Source organism: Acromyrmex echinatior, chromosome 1 (assembly GCF_024713525.1).
Source record: "Acromyrmex echinatior isolate Ae372 chromosome 1, ASM2471352v2, whole genome shotgun sequence".
NCBI classification, from domain to species: domain Eukaryota; kingdom Metazoa; phylum Arthropoda; class Insecta; order Hymenoptera; family Formicidae; genus Acromyrmex; species Acromyrmex echinatior.
The window spans coordinates 8567128-8580585 of NC_141852.1; the positions used below are offsets into that span (position 1 = coordinate 8567128).

Sequence of the window (13458 nt, forward strand, 5' to 3'; positions counted from 1 at the left end):
CGCCGCCACAACGATTATCGCATGCGCAGTAATGGCATAACTAAGCTAGTACATTCTGGAAATATGGCGCCCGAATGAAGGACGCTGAGCAAGAGTGCCTGCCAGATCTATCACATTTCGCACATATTCGCACAGCCGATCCGATAAGGTCGGCCCGCCCGTACGCAGAATGAGTAATCTGTCGCCGTTTGGCGGTGGCAAGAACCCACCTTGGGTCCGCAATGCAGGTGAGCGATTTTTTGACGCGTGTTTTCCCCACTACGAGACGAACACGAACGAGGTCTCCGTCGTATCACCGTCGTCGTCGTCCCGTGTGCAACGTGACGGAAAACTGCCAAAATCCTTTATCGTTGACTCTGCCTCGCGGCCGAGCGTACATTTGACCGCGCGAGGTCGCGAGCTTGTTACGCAAGTCTGATCCGCGCTGTCGATTGCATGTTCCATTCTGGAGCACGAGAGTTGCCCTCGACCACTCGATGACCTCCAAACTGCTCACTGCCAGTGAAACAATACTCCAGAGGAATAGTTCGCAGTAAACACCAACTAATAATAACATAACATCGCGTTAGAATTTCATACTCGATAATAAAAATAAAAAAATAAATGTAATGTGACACATGTTGTACATAACAGTTATATTACTAAATGTGAAATGATAATTGTTGATGTTACTGTTAGTTAGCGTTTAATTGTCTTTTTCTCTTTCTTTATCCTTTCTCTTTGTTGTTGATTACTTCTCATGAAAAACTTTAGGTCTGTTTTCTACAATTAAGTTACTTTTGGATCTTAAAGTAATCTATAGGTATATCTAGGTATATTTATTTGATATTTGATAAAAGTTAGAAGGAAAGGTCTACTGCTGGAATAAAAAAGAAATACTTATCCTTAAATAAAATTAATGATATTCAGAGCAACTTGTACATCACATAAGCTTGCAGCAACATTAAGTTTGCATTGCTTGAAATTCCCAAAAATTTATTTATTTAAAACAAGATAAATATATATTCCCGCATTGAAGAAAGAGAAAGCAAAAATTCTGTATGCAAAAAGTACAAACAACATGAACGGACTTACTGCAACATTTGCAATGTTACTGTAATATTGCTGAAACGATCTATGTTATATAAAAACACATTGTTATTAAAATAAAACAATTTTCTGGAATGGTATCTTTCCCTTTGCATATTTATTATATGGTAGATAATACATAGATATGTAAAAAATTCGAAAATATATGAATTTAAACTGTGACAAAAAATTTAAATTATATAATTATTTTTAATGTTTTCTTGAAAGGACAAGGTATACAAAATATCCAACAACAAATGTTGGGCCAAGCCATGGGCAGTATCGGAGGACAGCCTATGGTGCAGTATCAACAGCAAACCCAACAAGTCTACCAACAGAGTCTAGGATTGCAGCAAGTAAGATATGGATTAACATTTTTATTTATTCAGTATTTCAGTAGATTAATTATTTAAATGATTTTGTATAGCCCAACATCACCATGGCATCTATGGCAACTCTCGGCTCGAATTTACCATCGGGTATAGCAGGACAATTATATCCTCAAGTCGCTACAGTTTCATATCCAACGCCACGAGCATTAAACACAAATGCTTTTCAACCTTCTGTAGCCGGTGTTCCACAACAGGTCCAACAGAACGTACCTTCATCATCGACGAAACAGAGAGTTTTCACGGGTACTGTTACTAAAGTACACGATAACTTTGGCTTTGTAGATGAAGATGTATTTTTTCAAACTAGGTAAGTAAACTAGGTAAAAAGAAATACAGTTTTCTTAAGCCTGAAACACAATGAAAAACCACAGGCACACACAGTGGATGTCAACTAAAAATAACAACATCAATGTTATAATTTCATATTCAACAATATATTTATTACGTAACATTATATATTGCACAATTAAGAAATATATATATCGGCTCCTCTTTTGCAAAGCAAATTTAAAAATGAAAGCTTTTTGCTGCAGAAATGTTTTTAGATGTGATTTTCTGTAAAAATTTTTTGTAAAAACGTAAAAACATGTATAAACGATGGATAAAATGATTCTGAGAGGGCATTTTCTTTGCGCCTGATATAAGACTGTTAAACTAATTTTTGGAAACTCAAATAATTTTTTGGCAATTAATTTTTCAGTAAATTGTTTGAAATGTTAAATTCTTGTGTGATCGTTAGTAATATACTACATTCACTCATAATTTATAGATTACTATGTTACTATGTTACTATATTATATTACTATATGTTACTGTTTTACTATGTTTATACAGACTCTTATTTAATAATTAATATTAATTTATAAAAAATATTCGAATATTTATTTTCAACAGACTCCTTACACTTTTTTACAATGAACTTAACAAGATTCTCCACTCTGACCGATGAATTAGTCATCTTCGTTTTAATAATCAACATATTGTTTATTTTTTACTTATCAATGTATATTATAAGATGTTAAAAGAGAGAGAGTTTTATGATCTCTTATTACAATTATTAATTTATTGTTGTTTCTCACTAGTCGTGTAGAACAATTTTGATTTTAATTTGTTACATATAAGAATTGAAAAGAGCATTGCATTTATATTGTTTATATTGAACTGACGAAGACCAACTAAACATCGAAAATGTTATTCTTTACGTTAGTGAAATTAATTAATTAATAAAAAGGTTATTACATTACAACAAAGTTATTACATTTGCTCCTTTCTGGAACTTTCTTTTTTTAATTTATATATTTTTTATATGCTTTTTATTTTGCATATTCTACTGAGTCTCTTTTTCTCTCTCTATTTCAGTGCGTGCGTAAAGGGATCTAATCCCGTTGTAGGAGATCGTGTGCTTGTAGAAGCGTCGTACAATCCTTCAATGCCGTTTAAATGGAATGCCACTAGAATACAAGTGCTGCCCATGGGTAATAATAGCAACAGTGCAAACACTCAACAAACTAATCAGCCAAACCGTCAGCAACAGCAGCAACAGCAACAACCAAATAGGACATCAGGCACTTACAATGCTGTACCTCCTCCCACAGAAAATCCTAATAACAGGTGGAAAAATATGTACATAATTGTTGAATAATTAACTATATTATTATATTATCTATAATATATACTATTATCTTATATTATTATGTTATCCACATTTCTACAATATAAAGTAATGCTATTTGATTTTAAATATCAAATATTTGAATCAATCTTTAATATTAATATCTTTAATATTAATATGTTTAGCGAAAAAAAGCAATTTTGCAACTATTATAAGACTGCAACTATTGTAACTATTTTAATGTGATTAATTATATATTAAAATCCAAATTGAAGAACTAAGTACGAGAATCAATAATATTAGAAGATCTCTTATAACACAACTGTTTTTCTACTGAACGCAGCTGTTATCAAATAATTCAAATTTCACAGTTATTTACAATATTAAAAATTTAGAAATATTTAAAACAGTATTTAAGTATGTTTAAATCCAAGTTTCAATAAATATTCCAAATATTTTATTAATGTAAAAAAATTGTATTGTAGTAGGTTTACATCAAGTACAACAAATTCCAATTCTACCAGCAACCGTAACAAAGTCAGTAGAGTACGAGAAAGATCTCCTCGTGAACGGAGGAATGACGACGAGGAAATAGAAAGAAAAAGACGTCGTGAAGAGAGAATAAGAGAACGCGAGAAGAAAGAGGATCGAAGCCCATCGAGGACTAGGAGAAGCAAATCGCCAAGACCACGCCGACGTACGCGAGTCGTGCCGCGTTACATGGTGCAAATTCCAAAAATTGCACTTGATTTGTAAGTGCAATTTATCTATTTTATGAACATGCATACCATTGGCGAAGTTTTATTGTTCCTTATTATCACAGGCCTGAAGCAGATGTTCTTGAAATAAGAAGACGCTATCAAAATATGTACATTCCTAGCGACTTCTTTTCCACTAACTTCAGATGGGTCGATGCCTTTCCACCGCATATGCCATTTACTCTTAATAAACCGTGCTCCTTCCATGTTATGCATAAAGACGTCGATCCGTGTAATGAAAATACAGCAGTACTAGAACCATCGGATGCTGATTATCTGTTTTCTGCGAAGGTCTGTCAAGAAGTTGTGTCACGGTTATCATTATATGATAAAATACAAGCGAGATTTTATAGAAACGCGCAGATATATGTAGCGCGATAGAAATACAGACACATATTCGCATATCAAAATAATTTTATGTATTAAATATTTCTCGATTATTTTTAGGTCATGCTCATATCCATGCCTGCCATGGAAGAGATATACAAAAGATGTTGTGGTGTTTCTGAAGACAGAGATCCCGATCGTGATTACGTTCACCCTACACGCCTTATAAATTTCTTAGTAGGCTTACGAGGCAAAAACGAGACAATGGCTATAGGTGGACCATGGAGTCCTTCGTTAGACGGTCCTAATCCTGAAAAGGATCCGTCTGTGTTAATTAGGACGGCTGTGAGGACCTGTAAAGCACTTACCGGCATAGATTTGTCCAGTTGCACTCAGTGGTACGTCTTATCACGTAGAAATACTTTTCGTTATACATCTCTGAAGCACTTCCAGACTGCTTTTTTTTAAAGCCCCGATTCGTTCAAAGAGCAATGTGATATCACCAAATTTTTCTGCCCGTTAATATTGCACATTCTGTATTTCCGTCGATACTACTTTACAAACCAAAGGTCACAATTACGGAATTACTCTTCATTTTTAAAAAATTCCATTCTTTTTTTCCTAATTGTCTAGGACTACATTTCTAGAGCTACCTCTCACGACACAAAAACGAGTTATTAAAAAAAAAAGTCAAGATAGAACACTATATGACGTTAAGATATATATCTGACAGGTGTACTATCCACGATCTCGACAGACAGTAACTTCTAATATCAGTTCTCTGACTTGATAAACTAAGATTGTAGCTCGATCTCTCTGCAGTGGAGGTACGTATTTATTCTAAACATGAGCGACTGATGGAGATTGCTGCACTGGATCCCGGTTCCGAGCACACCCTCCCCCTGTCGACGACGATACACGAGCAGTCGCGGCAGACAAATCATCACTATTGTTCTATTATTATATGATTGTGACCCACTGAGTTGTGCTTTCTCTCTCAAATGGTCTCTACGTTGTGCGCTGTACGTGGCTTTGTATGCAGTGCGTGGGCTTTACGAACAAGCGAGCGAACACTTAGCATATAAGGCAACGCTAAGCGGCATTAATCTGAGTTGACGTTTGGGTATTGTTTTTCCTTGCGGCACAGGTATCGCTTCCTGGAACTCTACTACAGACGCGCAGAAACGACCCACAAGTCCGGGCGAGTGGTACCCTCTCGCGTTGAAACCGTCATACTATTTCTCCCAGATGTTTGGAGCTGTGTACCTACCAGATTGGAATGGGACGGGCTGCAACTCAACTATAAGAAACAACTGGAGCGAAAGTTGCTGCGTGCTGCCTCTAATCCTGACGATTTGGACGCTGCCAATGAAACTGATGAGGCTGCCGCCGCTGATCAAAAGGCACTGCCAACATCATCCCATATTACTTTTATAACTTTTTATTACATTATTATATATTTATATATATATATATATATATTCGTGCCACCGTTTTTCCCTATTACTAAACTGGATTTTCAATAGGCTATACTTGTCCATCGATCCTATCAGTAAGTTAATCTCGGATATTGTAACTCGTCTTATTTTTTTCATGTAATAGATCACACTCATCGGTTAAAAAAAAATCATAATTTAGATATATTGGGTTAACGTACAGGGTATGTTTCATCGATAAACAACAGTAAAATTATTTCAAAATGCAAAGTTACTTGGATTAATAGATGGTTAAATTCTGTTCTTTTTCAATGAAATACATGAATTTGACTTCTTCCATAAGATGAGATTTCTTATTTTATGGAACAAGTCATTTACGATATCGGAAAACTAAAGCATTATGTATGTGTACAACTTTTAATAAGACAAAGTTTGTATATACATAATTATATTAAAATTGCTGTTTTATTGTTATATGTGTAAATTAACAAGATTTGCTCTTAATGCAAACGCTTTTACATGTCGCAAGCAAGGATCGACGGGTAATGTATCGCTCCCTTAGCCAATGGCAGTCACATTGCATTAACAAGAGAAGCAAGCAAGCCTAGCTCGGAGAAGAGCGCAGCTGAGCCATTCCCTTTCCTGAAACCTTCACCAACATTGAAAAATCATTCAAAAGTTTTCATTTAATCGTTTTATACTACAACATTATTGATATTATCCATAACCTACCGATCACACAGACACCAGAGCCAGGACACTATGAGATTCTAGCAGTTATTGAGTCATACTTGACGGTCATCGTGAATGAAGATATGTGTATATCGTTACAATGTGAGAGTGTTGAAAAAAATAGAGAATGATGAGAAAGAATGAAGAGGGAGTGGTTTCGTTTCGTTATAGGGGCTGCTTCTGTTTTGTAGTTTTTTTCTCTGGGCTTTTTACTTCTCTTTGACTAATGTGTGCTTTCTTCTTCCAGGACGATTCGATGCCTGAGAAAAAGGATCCCACGCACTATTCCGAGCTAGATCCCAAATCGATGAATGTTAGTATTTAAATATGGAATCAAAATTTTTCTATTTCTCAAATCCAATGTTTTAATCAATTACAGGTGAACGAATTACGTCAAGAACTGGCAGCTCGTAATTTAAGCTCAAAAGGCTTAAAGTCACAATTGTTAGCTAGACTTTTGAAGGCTGTAAAATCCGAGCAAGCCAAAGAAGAAGGTCGGCAAGACGAGGCGGATGAAAACGAAGAAGACGTCCCGCCGTCAAAGGAAGAAGAAGATAAAAAATTCAGAGATAATAAAGATGTAAGCAAACACACTAATATACACTTAAGCAGTTTTATTAAACATACGAATATTGAATATAAAATTATTTCTTAGAAATATATATATATCGCAGGTCTTTAATATTTATTTATTTGCGTTATTTTTAGCATGATGAAGATAAGAGAAAACTTTATGAACGTGAACGTACTGTACTCGAAAAAAGGTATACCTTGCCCGATTCATCGCACATTATTGTTCATCCCTCTAGAATGGCCAAGAGTGGGAAATTTGATTGTACAGTTATGTCTTTGAGTGTATTATTGGATTACAGACCAGAAGATACCAAGGTAATTTACTTTGGAAATTATTTTCACTTATTTCAAAAAAAGACAATTTGTTACATAAATCTTTTGAATATGTAGGAACATTCTTTTGAAGTATCTCTGTTTGCGGAACTGTTCAACGAAATGTTAATGCGGGATTTTGGTTTTCGCATATATCGTTCATTATCCAGTCTCCCTGAAAAAACTAAGGAAAAGGATGAAGATAAGAAGAAAGATAAAAAAGATGATAAGAGAGATGATAAGAAAGACGATAAGAGGAAGGAAGATGAGAAGAAATCTAGTAAGAAGGATGAAAAACGAGACGATAAGAAAAGAGAAGAAGCCAAGGATAAGAAGGATGACAAAGACGCAAAATGTAAAATAGATGATAAAGACAGAGAAAAAGAGAAAAATGACGATGAAGAAGAAGATGAAGATGATGAATCAGATGTAAGAAAAAGAGACTTCATTTTTTTACATTCAATATTTTACACTCAATATTTAATATTAAAATATTTTCTTTTATTAACGAAAAATACAATATTATTTTGCAAATAGATAGCGTTTATTATGCAACGTATGATATAGTTAAGTACATTGTGTTAATATAAACATTGTTATTATTTATACAGGATGATGATTCTGTAAAAGATGGTAGGAGGGACAGGGATAAAGATGGAAAGAAAAGGAAAATAAAATTATATACACATGATCCTTACCTTTTACTCTCTTTTGTATATTTCGATCAGACGCATTGTGGATATATATTTGATAAGGATATTGAAGAACTTATTTATACTCTCGGATTGAATTTGTCAAGAGCTCAAGTACGGAAATTAGTACAAAAAGTTGTTACAAGAGATTCTCTGCATTATCGAAAATTAACTGACAAATCGAAGGAGGATGACTTAAAGGATGAGAAGAAAGACGATAAAGAAAGCGACAAAGGTGAATCGGCTAAAGGAGAGAACGAGGAGGATATATTGCGTTCACTTGCTCTCGGTAATGCATTTCTTCTCATATTTTCTTAATATGAAACATCACATACAACATACGATTAAGTTTAATCATTGCTATATGTTTGTAGGAAATAAAAAATTATTACCTGTATTTGTGGGTAGCGGACCGCCCTCAAAAAGAGCGCGAAGAGAAGATTGTATCTTAGAAAAAGCTAACGAAGAAACGATTCCGGAAGGTATCGTTATGTACAAAGGCTCTTTATTAGATGTAGAAAAACTTGTTAGTCAGTTGAAAAGATCTGAGAAGGCACGTTTAGATACCGAGGATCGTATGATGGAATTACAACACGAACTGACTGTAGTCAACGAGAAATCAGTAAAACAAACTAATAGTATTAAGGGTCTTTCCGAAGACTTGAAAATGTACAAAGATAAATTACGGAGCTCAGATGAAAAGCTCAAGAAAACCTCTGTGAGTAAACTTTTTCTGTTACTTGTTTAATTTGTAAACGTAATTAAACATAAAAACATCTTATATTTCTTACAGACGGATTGCCATACTTACTTGACTGCGATAAAGAATATGTACCATGTAGCGACCAAAGCGTTGCAGAGTGAGAGAAAAGTAGAGGTAGTAGAAATTCAAGATGAAAAAGTTAGCGGAGAGATAAACGGCTCTGAGATGGAAAGTAAATTTAAAACTGATACCAGGTGGGGAGATAACAAAGTCCAAGTGAAAAAGGAACCCATCGATGTAGACAAGGATAAAAAATCTGACAATAAAACTTCTATCAAGAGAGAAATTGTCGAAGCGGATAAGGAGAAGAAATAATTACATTAGTTATTTATCATAATATAGACAACATACGCACCACGAATAAAAAAAAGTTAATCTTATTTCACATGTACGTGTGTGCATGTACGTATGCTGTTAGTGATAAAAAAAAAGAAAAATAAAACAGATGCAAATATCAAGTGGTTTATCCAACACCAATAAGTGATCGGGACTCGATTTTGTAACTTTTTTCACTCGAGTGATAATATATTGTGGCATCTTCAATAATAAAAAAAAAGAGAAGCACTTCAATCATAACAATTCATAGGTCGTTAAAATATCTTACGCAATTTTTTGCATCATTCAAAATAAATGGATAAATTTTAAAAAGGGTTTATAAAGTACCATTGATCTGCCATTAAGTGCCAGATATTGATACACCGATATTTATCATTATAGATTCAAAAGTAAATCAACATCACGGTTATTTAACTCAGATAAAAAGATTTGTACTGGAAATAATAGTACAAACATGAAAAAGATTGCGTTTCTATCATTATTTCACTGCTTGTTCATCTTACGCGTACATGAAATCATTTCTAAAATAAAACTTATTTATAAGAGTATGTTTGGAACCTTTTTGTGTCTTTTAAACTTAAGTTATAATTAATATAATATTATAATATTAAAATACATTTTTGTTCATTATTTTTTATGTATCATTCATTATTTTTTAAACAATATATGTTTCTTAATGAAGACAGATTGATAATTTTAATTGCTCTAACATATATTATTTAGCGCAATAAACATTTAATGCAATAAATATAATACAAAAAAATGATAAAGTTACATATTTGTTTTCAGAAATGTCTGTATTATTGCGTTTTTATTGAATTTTGCGGAATTCTCTCTATATCGTGCGCTGCTAGTCGATGTTTATAATATAATTAGCACAGCACAAAGTATTTTAAAAAAAGTTCCTTTCGAATGCGTTTATTTGTAAAAAATTATCAAAATTGTTTAAAAGTAACAAAAAAAATAATTTTTCTATAATTTCTAGAGTAATGAATCGTTTGTTACTGTGTAGCAATAAAAATAATTTCTTTTCGTTCTAGATGAGAAAATGTGTACAGTTTCGAAACAATTCAAATCAATGAGCGTTTCTTTTCATAGCCTAAGCTAGTTTAAATACGATAAATTCATATATAAATTTATATATATAATATACTTTAAGTTACTCATTGTACGTCCAGCAGAGTGTCAAACACATTTATCCAAAAATTATATACACAAAAACGTGTTCTCGAGCGTAAGCGATCATGCGTGATCGCGCGTTCCACTCCCAATTTTGCAGTTTACAACTCACGATGCCAAGGATACTATTTTGTACATAGTTTATCTACTATATAGAAATTTTTTGTAGTTTATTAATAGAAGGCCACATTCTTGTCAAAAAAAGGGAGTAAAAGGTAGTACTATACGAGATTATAAAATAAAATGCGCGAACAATTTTGAATCTGTGTATGTTAAGAGTCAAATCTTCTTAAAAAGAAAATTGTAATTATCTCCTTGGGCACATAGTAGTCAAGAATACAATGGTAACAATAAAAATTGTTTAAACAGTGACGTGTAATTTATGATGCATATTGATTCACTCTCGAATACAAATTAATTTTATTTTACATTTATTCGGTATATTAAAATTTAACGTAGTTGCGTATATTTAACTCGATATTATCTTACTTTCCAGTTCTCTATATTACTTTCCAGTTGAATTCAATATTATACAATGAAATTTAAAGTAAATATAGAAAAAAAACTGAGTTTTTTAATTTATCACATAGTTTTTCGTAATATCTGATGAAATGTATTAAAATTTACACACGGAATCTTTTTAGAATGCATACAATTTTATCGTATTTACTCTAATTTTATTATATCGTTTTGTACGTGGAGTTTGAAGTTTTTGAACTTTTCAAGAACGTTTTATGAGCTAAGAAAATAAAGTGAGAGTAGGATAAAGTTAAAAGAACAGTTATTCCCAACGTCATCTACACATTATTCCCAATATCAATAACATTTAATTTTAAAATTTTGTTTAATTTGTTTAGATACATGTATACGCGCGGCGCGTATGAACTCACTGTAGATGACATTCAAGAATGAAACTTTAGAGATTGATGCATACGAAAATTATCTTTATTTGCAGAAAATAGGTAAATTCATGTATTAATATTCATGTATTAATATAGGTAAATTCATGTATTTACATGATTTAGAAAGCATTAGACCCCGAGATAATAACTTTATTTATATCTTCAATCTCGTAAAATGATAGGAAGGAGAATTAATGTCATTCTGAACATTTCTCGCCTATCTTCTCAAGCAATTCCTTATTATCGCGAATCATTTTTTCCAAACGTTCCTTTGTTGCCTGCGTCTGCCTCTGCTCCAGTTTACGTTTAGCAGACTCTATTGTGGTTCGATATCCTGTAACGTTACGGAAAATTTTGATGTGCTTATCGCCCGCAGCCAACAGATATTCTCCCATAGCATCAAATACCAAGCATGTTATGGATCCTGTAAAAGATATTGAAGAATTCGTCAAGTTCTTTCAAATCCACATTGCTAAAACCATCCTCATAGAAATTTAAAACGGTGCTTTTAGTACAGAATAAGTAGTTAATCATTACCTTCCAATATTAAATTAGATTTCTATAAAGGCAACAATTGAATTATAATTTTACCAAGGAAAATATCTTCTATGGTAGTATCCAGAACACCGGTAATAGTGGAGTAGAAGGATATAGATGATCCATGGGCGATCACGAGGACTTCCGCGTTCGGAGATAAGGCAAGGCTTGCTGGTGCAGTGGTGTTCCAGGTACCAGTCATCAAAACATGTGGATCTTCTCCTTTTTCAAATTCGACTGGAAAAGAACAAGCGCGTAAGAATTTTATATATTTCACGCTTAAATCCATCATTTATCCATCATTTAGGAATTTATTACTTTTTGTATTGTAGAAACGATACGTTCCATCCTTGGACACGGTAGCCATGTGACTGGTGTCGGCGCTGAAACCGAAGTCGTGAACCCCGGATGAGTGCCCGGCGAGGTCAAACGCTTTAGCCACCGTCTTGAACTCTCCGGATTTACTGAAGACCACCTCCCATACATTCACGTCCGGTGTAAAACCTTACGAATGGATTGATCTTATTAAAATATTTGTATATTTTTCTCATGCTATAAAATGATGTAACTTCGATTCAAAATTTTTAAAAATGTCTAGCTAGCACACATATCCAAAATCACAAGATGTCTTTAAGACGTTATCTCATTTTACAGTAGTTGGAATTAATTATATTTGATTACAGCAAAATGCTTTTTTACCTGAGGCAGCAACAAATCGGCCACAAGGTGATATGCGCGCACGATAAGTAGATCCTAAATGCATTTCCACCGTTGCTAGCGTCTGTCCTTTCAAATCCCAAATAATAAGATCGTTCATTTTACTGCACGTGATGATGTACTTCCCAGTGCACGCGATATCCATTCCAACGACATCCTCAGTGTGATGCTATAGTAATAAAAAAAATTGATACATAAAACATAAACGAATTCCACAAAATAGTAAATTTCATAAGTATGACTATGTGAATAATCTTAAGAGATCGAGCATAAATAAAATATATACATTAATTATATTCATCAAAAGTTAGAAAGTCTATAAGAATCTAAAACTTTACAATACAATTATTCTAATATTAATTATTGTAAATAAAACAAAATAATTCACGCACAATAACTGCTGGTTGGTTCTCTAGGCTTTTTTCTAACTTTGAATTATTATTACAGAGCCTTATTTTAACAATAATATTCTATTATTATAACATTTTGAAAAGATCTGTCTAAGAAAAATGTAAGCAAAATAAAGAAATATCTTAAACAAATAACATAGAGACAAGATCATAGTACCTGTGGAAACTCCAGAGCCTTAGTCGCAGAGGCCAAGTGACCATCCGATTTCTTCGCGATCTTGTATACCTCGATGGCATTAGCCACGGCCTTGTGAATAATAAACGCTTTTCCATCCGGGGACCAACGTATCAAAGTTGCGTGATCAAATTCTATGTTAATACGTAGAGATTTGCGATCTTTCGATGTAAAGTCTTTCGTGTACCACAACAACACAGTACGATCTGCAATAGTGCAAAATATGGAAATAAGTAGGATGAATTTGAGCTACATAAAAGAATTCTTAATTACGTTATCTTTACTACTGAACTGCCGACATTTTTCGATTTTCTCAAAGAAACAAAGTTCATAAACAAATTTGATTTTATTCTTATTTTTTTTATGAGAATTTATTTTTTTTTCTCGATTATATTCTTTATTCCAGAAAATAATATTATATATAGAATAAAATATATAAAATAGTAGAATAATAATTGTAATATTAATCTTGAACAAATTGACAAAAATCAAAGAAATACAATTGATCTTTTGCAACTTTATTAATTAGGAATATTA

The 13458-nt window shown here is 33.0% G+C and overlaps 2 protein-coding genes across 2 annotated transcripts in view; one reads left to right on the plus strand and one right to left on the minus strand.

The window, feature by feature from the left end:
• Window positions 1-10: 10 nt before the first annotated feature.
• On the plus strand, window positions 11-10552 carry LOC105146623 (cell division cycle and apoptosis regulator protein 1). Its single transcript, XM_011057010.2, has 15 exons — window positions 11-227; window positions 1297-1424; window positions 1496-1767; window positions 2820-3071; window positions 3558-3824; window positions 3896-4121; window positions 4278-4555; window positions 5305-5560; window positions 6573-6638; window positions 6705-6905; window positions 7034-7213; window positions 7289-7639; window positions 7822-8191; window positions 8277-8620; window positions 8696-10552. The coding sequence occupies exons 1-15, from the start codon at window positions 170-172 to the stop codon at window positions 8978-8980; spliced, it is 3534 nt and encodes a 1177-aa protein (XP_011055312.1). The 5' UTR covers window positions 11-169; the 3' UTR covers window positions 8981-10552.
• A 551-nt stretch (window positions 10553-11103) lies between these two features.
• The window catches only part of LOC105146622 (transducin beta-like protein 2), a 62011-nt gene continuing 59656 nt past the window's right edge, over window positions 11104-13458 (minus strand). Inside the window, exons 3-7 of the mRNA XM_011057008.2 lie at window positions 12904-13127; window positions 12319-12505; window positions 11938-12123; window positions 11674-11856; window positions 11104-11506 (exon numbers count right to left, since the gene is read on the minus strand). Coding sequence (XP_011055310.1) covers window positions 11280-11506; window positions 11674-11856; window positions 11938-12123; window positions 12319-12505; window positions 12904-13127 — 1007 coding nt within the window. The 3' untranslated portion in view covers window positions 11104-11279. The remainder of the gene's footprint in view (window positions 11507-11673; window positions 11857-11937; window positions 12124-12318; window positions 12506-12903; window positions 13128-13458) is intronic.

Bases quoted from the DNA above. Each gene is read 5' to 3' on its own strand.
- LOC105146623 (XM_011057010.2), top strand. From the start codon at position 170: ATGAGTAATCTGTCGCCGTTTGGCGGTGGCAAGAACCCACCTTGGGTC. The intron at 1,425-1,495 runs GTAAGATATGGA...GATTTTGTATAG, and splicing joins AGAGTCTAGGATTGCAGCAA to CCCAACATCACCATGGCATC. The intron at 3,072-3,557 runs GTGGAAAAATAT...ATTGTATTGTAG, and splicing joins ACAGAAAATCCTAATAACAG to TAGGTTTACATCAAGTACAA.